General features: G+C 42.5%; 1 protein-coding gene across 13 annotated transcripts in view; it reads left to right on the top strand.

Moving 5' to 3' along the window:
• GIGYF2 (GRB10 interacting GYF protein 2) overlaps window positions 1-12,947 on the top strand; it is a 146,976-nt gene that overhangs the window by 118,776 nt on the left and 15,253 nt on the right. For all 13 annotated transcript variants that reach the window (XR_006205769.1, XM_042950529.1, XM_042950528.1 and 10 more), the window contains 3 exons: window positions 707-865; window positions 3,714-3,950; window positions 11,930-12,052. Coding sequence is in view for 12 of the 13 variants with exons in the window: in XM_042950529.1 (XP_042806463.1) it covers window positions 707-865; window positions 3,714-3,950; window positions 11,930-12,052 (519 nt within the window). In the remaining variant the exon portion in view is untranslated. The remainder of the gene's footprint in view (window positions 1-706; window positions 866-3,713; window positions 3,951-11,929; window positions 12,053-12,947) is intronic.

Genomic DNA, 12,947 nt, shown 5'->3' on the forward strand with positions numbered 1-12,947 from the left:
TGAAATTAGATCTGAACTACTAATACTTCTTAGAGTTACATTCTACACTAGCTTGTGAGGGCTCTAAGAAGTATTGCAGTAAAGAAATCAGTTGAATCCTGTGTTGCTCAGTATTTCCTAAATTATTTTGACGATGAGACCCTTTTCTGTGTACTTGCGACTTTGTTCTTCAGAATACGTTCTAGAATACATGGCTTTCCTCAGTACTTCTGACTAGAGAGCTTATTCCTACGACACCAGGCATTTTGGATTGCTATGGTGATTTGATCTGTGTTCTAGGTTCCCGATTGAATGATTGATTGATTGATTGATTGATAGATAAAGGAGGACTAATGGTACCAGCAGAGAAACCAAAGTGTGAGGCCTCATGTGGCCCTTTCTGGGGTTAATCAGTAAATGATGTAGCTAATGTAGAATCCAGGGTAGACTCTCATTATAGTGCTGTGTAACTACTAATACTTCAAATACAAATTATTTTAATGGTTGATATGTCTGTCTCCTAACTCACATACTTACTTTTTACTCTAGATCCTGATTATATCCTTTTTATATTTACTGTTAAAGAACCTTAGCACATAGTCTATTTCTTTTCAAATTATAATGGGATATATTGAGATCCAGAGTTTTTCTCTCTCTTCCTCTCTCTCCCTCCCTCCCTTGTCCTCCCTCCCCCCCCACACCTTTTTTTTTTTTTTTTTTAATTTAGGAAGAAGCTCTGCGACGTCAAAGGGAGCAAGAAATTGCATTAAGGCGACAGCGAGAAGAGGAAGAAAGACAACAGCAAGAAGAAGCTCTTAGGAGACTGGAAGAGAGGAGGAGAGAAGAGGAGGAAAGGCGGAAGCAGGAGGAGTTGTTACGCAAGCAGGTGACACCTGGCTTGCTCTTCTCATTGCTTCTTTGAAGCTAGGGTTTGTGATTAGAAAGTGTTTGGATGTGAGGATGGCCTGTTGACTTAAAATTACCATGAGACCTAACTGACTCTTACTACTTTTATGATGACTGTTCCACATGTAATTATAAAAGCTGAATGAAATCTCAAAGAACCAAGAAACCCTCAGAATACTGGACAGAAATCTAAAGGCCTTTAAAATACCAGCTGTGAGATCTGCAAGTTCACTGCTTCTGCTTGAGGGTGCTCTGCAGTTTTTTAAAGTGCACTGTTTAGTGCTGCGTGGTATTTTCACAGGCTATGAGCAGTCACCACTATCCAGTCCCAGGCCAGCCAGGCCATTCTGCCTCTGCAGCCAGCCAGAACCCCTAAAGCATTTCCTTTTAATGTTTAAGAACTTTGTTTTTTTTTTTTTTTTAATTTAGGAGACTTTATTTTTAGAACAGTATTAGATTTTCAAAAACGTTCGGTTGATAATATGGTTTCTTCTAGTATTATCTTACGTTAGTACGGTACATTTGTCAACAGTAAACCAATGTTGATCCATTATTTTAAACTAAAGTCTATGGTTTTTTCACATTTCCTCAGTTTCCCCCCAATGTTCTTTTTCTGTTCCCAGATCCCAAATCCAAAATAGTACATTTAGTTGTCTCCTTAGCTGCTTCTTCACTGTGACAGTTTTTCAGGCTTTCCTTGTTTTTGATGACTTTGACAGTTTTAAGGAATAATTAATGGTCAGTATTAGGTTAACCCTCTATTGGAATTTATCTGACGTTTTTCTCACAATTAAACTGAGGTTATGGGTATTTGTAAAGTAGATCACACAAAGGCAAAGTGCCATTTTCATCATCCTCTATCAAGGGTGCATGTTATCAACATGACTAATGACTACTGGTGTAGACCTTGGTCACCTGGCTGCGGCCATGCTTGTTTGTTTTCTCTGCTGTAAAGTTACTCTTGTCCCCACGTACTGTACTCTCTGGAAGGAAATTACTATGGGCAATCCACACTTCTAGGTGTAGATTGACGCAAGCTGGAGATAACCTGCTTTTGGCTAAATTCTGGATTGAAACTCTGAACAACCTAAATACAATTAGAAGTAGAGAGCCTCAAGGGTAGATTGTGTATTGATTTGTCATTTGGTTTATTCATTTAACAGTTAACATGTTTGGTTGAGGTACTGTATGCCGCTTACTGGGCATGTTTCTCTGGTAGAGTGTGAAACTTTTAAAGAAATTGTTTCTGTCCTCAGAAGTTCACAGGCTATGTTGGTGATGATTGTACAAGAAATAAATGCCACAGTTAGGATACATCAGCTGCAACACCAAAGCATTCACCTAAAAATAGTTGTTTTTTTTATTATTAAATATAATTTGTTGTCAAATTGGTTTCCATACAACACCCAGTGCTCATCCCAACAGGTGCCCTCCTCAATGCCCATCACCCATTAAAATAGTTTAAACAACAGATCACATGTCAAGTAAGGCAGTTACGACTTGAGTAACTCAGAGGTGTCACATAGGATCCACGTCCTTTGCAGACTTCTGCTCTGTTTTTTAGGTGGGTTGACTTTTAACTTTAGATTTTTCATGTCCCGATTAGGCATTTTGTATACCATATCCTTGGAAAGCCTGTAAGGGAATGGCCCTTCTCTTGTGCTTCTTTTGTTTCAGAAGAATATCTTCTCTAGAAGCCTTCCAGCAGGCATCCCTTTGGCCTAAATCATATCACATGATTCTAGTTACATTGGAAGCAAAATCTGGCATTTTGGACCTCTGAGGTGACATAGAGGCTCTGTCTATAAGGAAGACGCCTAAAAGGAATGGTTGTTGGATAGGTAGACATAATTGTTGACACAGGTGGTATAGGAGCAAACAGGAGGACAGGGTATAATTGGAGATCATGAAAAGGTGGGGGAGCAGGGAGGTGTCTGGGTGGTTCAGTTGGTTAAGTGTCTAAGTCTTGATCTCAGCTCAGGTCTTGATCTCAGAGTCGTCAGTTCAAGTCTTGCCTTGGGCTCCATGCTGGACGTGAAGGGTATTTAAAAAAAAAAAAAAGGAAAGAAAAAAGGCAGAGGGGAAGTCTGTCTCCTAAAGACTAGGGAAGTCATTCATAGAGTAGTTGACATCTGCCTTCAGTTTTGGAAAATGAAGGGGAATGTGCTATCAGGAAAAACACAGCATTGTAGGCACAGTAAGCAGACTCTGTGGAGGAAGGTGAGGAGCATTCCAGAGGGCATAGTGGAATGACTTTGAAGAAGGGAAGCAGAAGGAAAATGAGCCAAGGACAGGACAGAGTAGTAGAGGGAGGGACAATAGGTCAAGGAGAGATGTTCCAAAGGACCTGTGGGACCTCCAGAGGTGTGAATCAGGGATGGAATTTAAATGATCTTGTAAGGTTGCTCTGGTTCCACAACTGGGTGAGGCTTTCCTGGTAATCTGTCCTTGCAAGGTCCTGGTAGGTTTTCAAACTCAGCATCCTGAAAAGCTAACTCTGCCTTAACGGAGGAACAGTTGCCAGAAGCTTTGCTACAGTTGGCCGGTGATCTCTTAGATCAGTACTTACTACAAATGGTCAAAGTGACATTTCTTTTATGACGAAATTAGCAAATAAATTATAATTTTATCCTGTGAGCATTCTAGGCTTTTGTGGCTATTGTAAATAGATTTTAAAAGAGATCTTCTGTCTTACATCATCATAAACAAAGTTCCCGATTTTTCTGGTGTATCTATAGATTTTTGACAAAAGCCTTCAAAAGTGATTCGGACTTTTTTTTTTTTTTTTTAAACAAATTTTATTCCCTCTTATTTTTCTTTCTGGGAAGGAGGAGGAGGCTGCAAAATGGGCCCGGGAAGAAGAAGAAGCCCAGCGTCGATTAGAGGAGAACCGGCTGAGAATGGAAGAGGAGGCGGCCCGACTCCGGCACGAAGAGGAGGAGCGGAAGAGGAAGGAGCTGGAGCTGCAGCGGCAGAAGGAGTTAATGCGCCAGAGGCAGCAGCAGCAAGAGGCCCTCCGGAGGCTGCAGCAGCAACAGCAGCAGCAGCAGCTGGCGCAAATGAAGGTGAAGCCCGGACGCCCACCACACACGCTGCTCGCCGGTGTTCGGAGGTGGATGCCAGCAGCGGCAGGAGCAGCGGCGCAGTGCGCTTTCTTTACTCTGAATGTTACCACTGTGGCTTCCTTTGTTTTTCCCCTAAGGAAGCTTCATGCCCAGTGTGGGGCCTGAACTCGCCACCCCAAGATCAAAAGTCACATGCTCTAGGGGCGCCTTGGTGGCTCAGTTGGTTGAGCGTCTAACTCTTGATTTCGGCTCAGGTCATGATTTCAGGGTCGTAGGATCAAGCCCTATGTCAGGCTCTGTGCTGAGCATGGATACTGCTTAGGATTCTCTTCCCATCTCCTCTCCCCCCCTCCCCCCCTCCCCCCCTCCCCCTCCCCCTCCCCCTCCCCCTCCCCCTCCCCCTCCCCCTCTTAATAGCAGCCAGCTTAATAGCAGCCAGCAAGACTTGGTGACCTTCTGGAAATGAGGCACAGAGGGAGATCTGGGGAGGCTCCTAGAGAGGAAGCCTTTGGTGACCATAAAGTTGTGGCACGAGTGATGGAGTGAGAGTAATTGGGAGAGAGGGACAGCTTTGTGGCAGGGCCCACATAACTTTACACGGGGTCTGTGGTTAGCAGTGTGGTTTAGTGTGTTCTGTCTTCAGGGGTTCACAGGAGAAAGACATAGGAATGGGACACTCGAATGCAGAGTAGTGAGCGTAATGAGAGAGATGGCATCAGGCAGCGGTTCTCAGAGTATGAGCCCCTGGGAATTTGTTAGGAATGCAGATACTCAGGAGACCCACTCCAGAACCTCTTGGGGTGGGATGCAGCAATCTATGTTCAAACAAAGCCTCCAGGAGTTCTGATGCTTACTAAAATGTGAGAGCCACTGTCCACATGGGAAGTTGGGAAAGACTTGCTAGAAAATGATAACTTTTAAACTGAGGTATTAGGGAGGGAAAATTTAAAAAAAAAAAAAAGAAAAAGCCCAACAGGCAGTTTGGAGAATGGAGGGGGTTTTTGAGCGAGAAGACCTGGGGTGAGCAGAGGAATGAAGTTCAGAAACACTGTGGTACTTCGGGGGGAATTTAGAAAGTGGTTACTGTTGTTGGAGAGTGAGGTGTGAGAGAAGCGTGGGCAGGGTCCCGGTCACCGTGGCTCGTATATGCTCTATTAGAGAACCGGGACTTAAAGGCGTGTAAAACAGAGTGGGCCACTCGAGTGTTTTCAGCTAGGAAATAGCACCGTCAGATGTGCAGGAGCAAATCTAAGTGGAAGATGAATTTGGAAGGAGCAAAACGAGGTCAGCAGAGTGATTGCAAGGGGCTGATGGAGCAGTGCGGAAGGAGAAGGCGGCGATAATGGGATTGGAAAGGAGGAATTGAAGATAGCACCGATTATCGAGTGCTTGCTTTGTGCCAAGCACTGGACGCCAGCTTTCCGTACGTGACATCATTTCATCTTCACAGCCACGCTTAAAAGCTTAGGTGTGGATACCTGTGTTTTACCAGAGTAAAAATGTTCAGGAGCGAGAGCAGAGCCCTGTATTAGAACCCATATGTCTGTGTCTTCAGGGCCTGGAGGCCACGTCATAGAATATGGTGACTGATAAGAAGGCGGGGCTGAGGGGGAAGAAAAGTCACGGGTAACCTCCAGATCTCTGACTTCTCTGACTGTATCTGTTGTGTGTCTGGCTTTGGCTTGCTATCTTCCAATATTTTATAGATCAACATTCTGCACGAAGATAAAGAATTTGAGATTCAGTTATGAGGAATGGCTAAAGGCTCTCCTGAAAAAGGTTTTTTAAAGATGGTTTTATTGAGATACAGCTCACATACCGTATAATTAAACCAAAGTATACAATTCAGTAGTTTTAGTATATTCACAGATAAGTGCAACCATTACCACAGTGGACTTTAACATTTTCAATACCACCCTAGGCCCCTCCTCCAAAAATCCTTTGGCGGTCACACCCTACTCCCTATTCTCCCAGCCCAAAGTTACCCCTAACTTACTTTCTCTCTTTATAGGTTTGCCTGTTCTAGACATTTGAAATACATGGAATCATATAATCTACGTTCTTTTGTGACTGACTTCATTCAATTAGCGTAATGGTTTCAAGGTTCACTTACACTGTAGTACGGCTCAGTACTTTATTCCTTTTTATGGTTGAATAATATTCCATGGTATGGACATCCTGCATTTGTATTCATCAGTTGATGGACATTTGAGAGGTTTCTATCTTTTGGCTGTTGTGAGTATTGCTGCTATAAATCAATATTCACGGGCGAGCTTTTATGTAGTTGTATATACCTAGGAGTGGAATTGCTGGGTCATAAGAGAACTAGATTTGATGGTTTGTGGAACTACCAGACTCTTTTCCAAAGTGGCTGCACCATTTTCCATTACCACCAGCAGTATATGGGGATTCACATATCTCCACATCCTCATTAATCCTTATTATCTGACTTTTTGATTATAGCCATTCTTGTAGGTGTGACATGATATCTCATTGTGGTTTTGGTTTGCATTTCTCTGATGACTAATGATGTCGAGCAATACTGGCCCTGAAAAATGAGTTGAGAAATGTTTCCTCTTCTGTACTCTGGGAGAGTTTGTGAAGAAGTGGTATTACTTCTTTAAATGTTCTGTAGAATTCGGCAGTTAAACCATTTGGCCTAGGTTTTTTTTTGTGGATAGTTGTTTGATTACTAATTCTATATATTTGCTTCTTAACAGGTCTGTTTAGCTTGTCTGTTTCTTCTTGAGTAAGTTTTTGGTAGTTTGCATCTTTACAATCTTTTTATTTAAGTTTATTCTGAGAAAGAGAGAAAGACAGTGCAAGTGGGGTGGGGGGTAGGAGTGGCAGAGAGAGAGAGAGAGGGAAAGAGAGAGAATCCCCAGCAGGCTCTGTGCTGTCAGTGCAGAGCTGGACGTGGGGCTTGAACTCACAAACTGTAAGATCACAACCTGAGCCGAAATCGAGTTGACACTTAATTGACTGAGCCACCTGGGCAGCCCCATAGTTTATAGTTTTATAGGAATCTGTCATCTTCATCTGGGTTATCTGAGTGGCAGACAGCTGGTGTTGGTATTCCTTTATATCCCTTTTTGTTTCTTTAAGATCAGCAGTGAGGTCCTTCTTTCTTTCCTGATTGTAATAATTTGAGTCTTCTCTCTTTTCTTGGACAGTCGAGCTAAGTTAATTTTGTTGATCTTTTTAAAGAACCAGCCTTTGATTCTACTGACCTGTTCCTATTATATCTGTTTAACTTCTCTAATTTTATTATTTTTTTCTGCTTGCTTTAAGTTTAATTTCCTCTCTTTTTCTAGTATTTTAAGGTGTAGCAGGTTAGTTTATTGATGTGACATCTTGTTCAGATGGTCATTTGCAGTTAGAAATTTCCCTCTAAGTATGGTTTAGGTGCTACCCATAAGTTTTGATTTGTTCTGGGACTCCTTGGTTATGTAGAAGTGTTTTGTTTAATTTCTACTGATTTGTGAGTTTCCAGAATTTCTTTTTTGTTACTTATTTCTCATTCATTGTGATCAGAGAACATACTTTATGTTTTTATTTTTATTTTATTTTACTTTATGTTTGTATTTTAAGTAGGCTCCATACCCAATGTGGGGCTTGAACTCATGACCCTGAGATCAAGAGTCACTCTACTGACTGAGCCAGCCAGGCACTGCTGTTTTTCCCTTTAAATGAATTATTGGAAGTTGATATTATGTCTTAGGTTTTACCTTCATTAGATGTATCCTGGAGATCTTTCTTTGAGAAGAATGTATATTCTACTGTTGCTGGCTCGGGTGTTATATATAGATGTCTTTCAGGTCCAATTGGTTATTATAGTGTCACCTAGTTGCTTGTTGATCTCCACCTAATTGGTCTGTTTTTGAAAGTGGAATATTGAAGTAATGATGTCTTTATTTTTTAAAGGCAGAGGCATCCCTATTCTATTCTATTCTATTCTATTCTATTCTATTCTATTCTATTCTATTCTATTCTATGTTTTTAAATAACTCACATGTGTGAGTGAGCAGGGGAGGGCCAGACAGAGAGAGGGAGAGAGAATTCCAAGCAAGCTCCACACACAGCTTGGGGGCGGGGTGGGGGGGGGGGGAGCAGTGCAAGGCTCGATCCCACGACTGAACCAAAATCTAGAGTCGATGCTCAACTGACTGAGCCACCCAGACCCCCTAAGATTTTCTCCTTTTTGGCTTTCAGCATTTTTACCATAGTAATGTCTAATTATGGATCTCTGTGTTTATCTTGTTATAGTTAAGCTTCCTGGATGTATAAATTAATGTTTTAAAATAAATTTCAGCCATGGTTTCTTCAGATATTTTTTCTGCTCCTTTCTCTCCTCTCCTGCTACTTGTATTGTGCACATGTTGGTGTGCTCAGTAATGTTTCCCATTTCTCTCAGGCTGTCTTCGTTTCTCTTCATTCTTTCTTTCAGTCGGTTTTTTGGATTGTGTGATCTCTGTTGATCTGCAAGTTTCATTAATTTCTTTGACCAGTTCAGATATACTTTTAGTTCCTCTAGCGATTTCTCATTTTAGTTACCCGGCTTTCAAACTCCAGGATTTCCTTCTGGTCTAGAAATAATCTTTATCACTTTATTGCTATTCTTTGTTTTGACATTGTCATCATGCCTTCCTTTACCACTTCAGTCAAGGTTTTGTTTAGTTCTCTGAACGTATTTATAAAACTTGGATGTTTTTGTTAAATCTGACATCTGGTCACTTTTGTAGGTGGTTGCCAGCTTCTTTCCTGGCGTATAGGCCATTCTTTCTTGTCGCTTTACAGTTCTCATATTATTTTGTTGGAAACTGGACTTGTTTTTGATAATATGTTGTAGGAACTCTGTTTACTGGTCCTGCAAGCCCCATCATTGTTTTGTGCCTGACTGAATTAATTTAGTGACGTCCCAGTCTCTCACTGCCTCCCCAACAGGGTGGATGGAAATCTGCTGCTGCTGCTCCTCAGGCATGCCCATGGTCACTCGGGGATCCCTGGTTTTGGCAGGACTCTTTGATTATCTTTTTCTAGCTTTGTCTGTAGCTTTGTCTAACTGTTAACCTCCACTGATTGCTACCTGCATTGCTTTCCTGTTCTCAGAAGTGCCCTGGGGCGTAGATTGCTTCACCAACTGATCCAGTGAAACTCAGGCTTCTTTGAAGAGACTTCCTGAGGTCTATTTTTGAGATTGTTTCTGACCCCAGGAGAACCTCTTTCGGCAATTTCCTTGGTTCCCTGAGACAGAGTAGGGGCCCGCAGTTTAACCTGTGCATGTCCAGTAAATCTACTGATCTCCTCCCGGTTGCCTTTCACCCAGCCTCCACTGTTCTTAAAAGCGCCCTTTGGCTTGGACTTCTCATTCTCCGCAGTCTGTTACGAATAAAGTCCGTTCCTTTAGGAAGAGGTCCGGAACTCTGCATATTCCCATCTGTTCCTCTCACCTCCACCCCAAGGCAAAAGTATGAGTCACAGCTCTGGCGCTGGTGACAGTGGTGTGCTTTTCTAAGTGGTACTCTGCTTAGGAATTGAGCCCTTGGGGGAGGGACAGCGGCCTCGATTTGGCTTGGCTTGGCTCTGCCGGTGGTATGGTAGCCTTTTGAGTCAGGGCAGTGGCACTCAGGACCCTAGTAGCCCTGGTGGCACTGTACTCAAGGGAGTTTCCATTCCACAAGTTGGGGGCTGGGCATAAGAAGCCCCCTTCCCCCCCCCCCCCCCCCCCCCAGCTGTCCTTGCCGGTGCCTTCACCTTTGCAGCAGGTAGCTGTAGCCAGGAGGGGACATGCTGGTGTTGTGCTCTTTGTAAGAAGCTGGCCCACCAACTGGGCTTGACAGGGACAGGGGGCCTGTGTTCTGAGCTACGCTCATCTGGAGTGGCGCTTCTGTCTGGCTGAGCTGGGAGTCAGGAGAGAGTGGACGGATCTCGGTGCAAGTACCGCAGACTCTCAGTTCTTACCGAGTTTTACCAGGTTTTCTTGAAGACCTGTTTCTTCGTATTCCTGTATGTTCACTTCCAGAGGCTTTAAGTAATTTTTTGAAAAGCAACTTTCACCCATTTTGCTGGGGAGAGGGTCTGCAGAGCACTTTGTACTATCGTAGCAGAGGTGTAATGGTTATTTTTCAAAATAAAGTACAGTGCTGGAAAGTAAGGTAGCAATATCATGGCAGAAAAAAATAGTAAATTTTCTTACCTCAGTGAAAGATACGAGGCATTCAGGTGATAAAGAATGTGCTGAACTCCCTATTAGTTGTTTCTGATTTGGGAGTGAGTTGTTCTGAAAAGTATGATTGATAAACTGTAGTTCTCTGAGTGGGCAGTACAGGACATTGGTTGAGTTGGAAAATGACCTGAGGCAGTGTTGACGGAGCGATGGGATATCATTTCCTATGCGCAAATAAGACTTAAAGAAAATGATAGGGATCTGCAGACATTTGTCTGTCATGTGAAGAAGACGGCTTTGTTCTCCATTAGTCCACAGAGCAGACCTGTGAGTCAGGAGCATAGAGTACAGTGAAGCGTATTTTGGCACAGCGGTGGGAAGGAACTCGGAGGTGCCGGAAGGGGGAACAGGCCATCTTGTGGAGGGAGAGTGCATCTCTTCCTGTGCTGACTGAGGCTCTGAAGAGGGCTGGGGATTGGTTCCTAGGGTACACTGGGGTGACACATCTGGGATTTGAGATAGCTTTGGGCGTTACTGGCTGAATGCATCAGAATTCAAAACATATAAATTCTCTGGCCTCACCTTTGGATCTTCTGATTCATCGAATGTGGGGCCAGGGCATCTGCATTTTCACAGGCCCTCCCGAATGCTGCTGTTGTGTTTGAGATCTGCTGCCTCATTTGATCTTGATAGTGCCTTCCAATACGTCATTTCCTGTGGGTAATACGAGTTCGTTTGTGCTTAATGTTGCCCACCCAGTCCCCAGTCTTTCTCTCTTAGCTTCCCTCCTCGCTTCTCCCCCGTTACAGCAGGGGTGTATTTTGAGAGAAATGCCCCTGCTACCTCCTCTATCAGCCCCAGACGTAAACGTTCAGGACCGATGGTATTCTGTAGTGCTGAAGGTACTCCTTCCGAGAGCTGTTTGGCAATATCAGTGACAGCTTAAACTGCGTCCTTATTCCACCAGCTCCAGGTTGCAGAGATTTCTGCTATAGAGCCATTCTTCTTTGCGCTTTTTGGGCATTTTGTTTGTATGATTTTTATTAAACATATTTCAAGTCTAGTTAGATTTGGTTTTTGTTATTTTTGTTTGTTTGTTAAGAGCCACAAGATGTCTCAAAATTAAAGTGTGTGTTTTTTTGGCCCAGACAACCAAGAGATTCCCTTAAAATAATCAAGCATTTGAGAACATTAAAGTCTTCTGGACCCAAAAAATATTTACACTCTATTTTAGTCAGTGATTTTAAAGGATAGGAAAAATAGAATTATTTATTAAAAACAGCCTAGGGCTCATGACTAGAAGCTACAGCCTGGTTAACAGTGATTCACTTTTATAAAATACTGATTAAGAACTATGCCTGGCATCTTCTGTGAGCTCCCCACCTCAGCTTTTTCTTCAGAAATATTGTCTTTCAGCTTTTCACTAAAAGTAGCATATCATGTCCTTCATTGCCCCCTTGGATTAAAAATGTAGTGGTTGTTTTGTTTTACTCCTTACTCGTTATATCTGTATATTGTTGTATATATATATTAGTGCCAGGTGTAACAAATTTGCAGTCCGAAATGGTAGATAAAAGTGTACCATGTATATTTTAAGTTCTAAAATAATCTGAGGTTTAGAGTAGTGACAAAAGTTTCAAAAGCAAACTGGGAGAATTCTAATATGCACAAGGATTGCAGGATGGAATTTTGAGTTAAATGTTTAAGTGGAGTTGAAGGAAACATGAATTCCCTGCCTGTATATAATGCAGTCTTGCCTCTTTGTTTCCTGTCCACATTTCCTCATGAACTCTTCTGCCTTCCTTTTTGTTAGCTTCCCTCTTCTTCCACGTGGGGCCAGCAGTCCAATACAACAGCATGTCAGTCCCAGGCAACGCTGTCATTGGCTGAAATCCAAAAACTAGAAGAGGAACGAGAACGGCAGCTTCGAGAAGAGGTACGTTTTAAAAGTAAAAGTGCTCTAGTCAGTGTTCCAGAATAGCTGGGGTGCATTATGGGTGAGTGGTTAGTAAAGATCATGATTATTGTCATAGTTGCCGTGTGTCTGAATTGGATGTTCATCATTAAGCTCTTTAGCTAGTCTAGAATTTGGTGACTCCGGCAACTGTGAGGTTGCTGATAGGAATAACATTAAGATTAGGTAACATGAGGGGCACCTGGGTGGCTCAGTTGGTTAAGCGTCCAGCTCTTGATTTTGGCTCAGATCGTGATCTCACAGTTCATGGGATCGAGCTCTGAGGCGGGCTCTGCTCTGACAGTGCGGAGCCTGCTTGGGATTCTCTTTCTACACCCCTCCCCTGCTCATGCTCACTTGCTCTCTTAAAATAAATAAGCATTTAAAAAAGATTAGGTAATGTGAATGTTCTTGAGGAAGTAGCTCATAAATAAAAGTACATGGAGTTTTCATAATTATGGGTGAGTTTTATATAGATATGTTTCTTACAAATTAGATTTTTAGAATGCAGAATACATCTCTTTAAGGATACTGGGTTTTCTGACTAGCCTAGAAAAATTTAAATATGACAGAAATAAAGTCTCTCTACTTGTGAGTCTATATCCTATAGTTCATCATTAGGATAAGACGGATACAAAAGAGTGAAGTAAAGGGAGGAAAGGGAAGAATACAGTTCTTGACAGAAGAGAAAATGAATAAGAAAATGGTTTGGTTCAGCATGCTATTAGGTACCGTATTAATTCATCCGTTCACCCATCCATTCGTCCGTTTATCCATCACATATTTGCTGACACCTACTCAGTTGTAGGTGAGTTTAGCTGATTCTAAAACAGACAAAATTCTCTGCTTTTATAAAGCTTGCCTTCGGGTTGAAGGG

Source organism: Panthera leo, chromosome C1 (assembly GCF_018350215.1).
Source record: "Panthera leo isolate Ple1 chromosome C1, P.leo_Ple1_pat1.1, whole genome shotgun sequence".
Classification (NCBI taxonomy): domain Eukaryota; kingdom Metazoa; phylum Chordata; class Mammalia; order Carnivora; family Felidae; genus Panthera; species Panthera leo.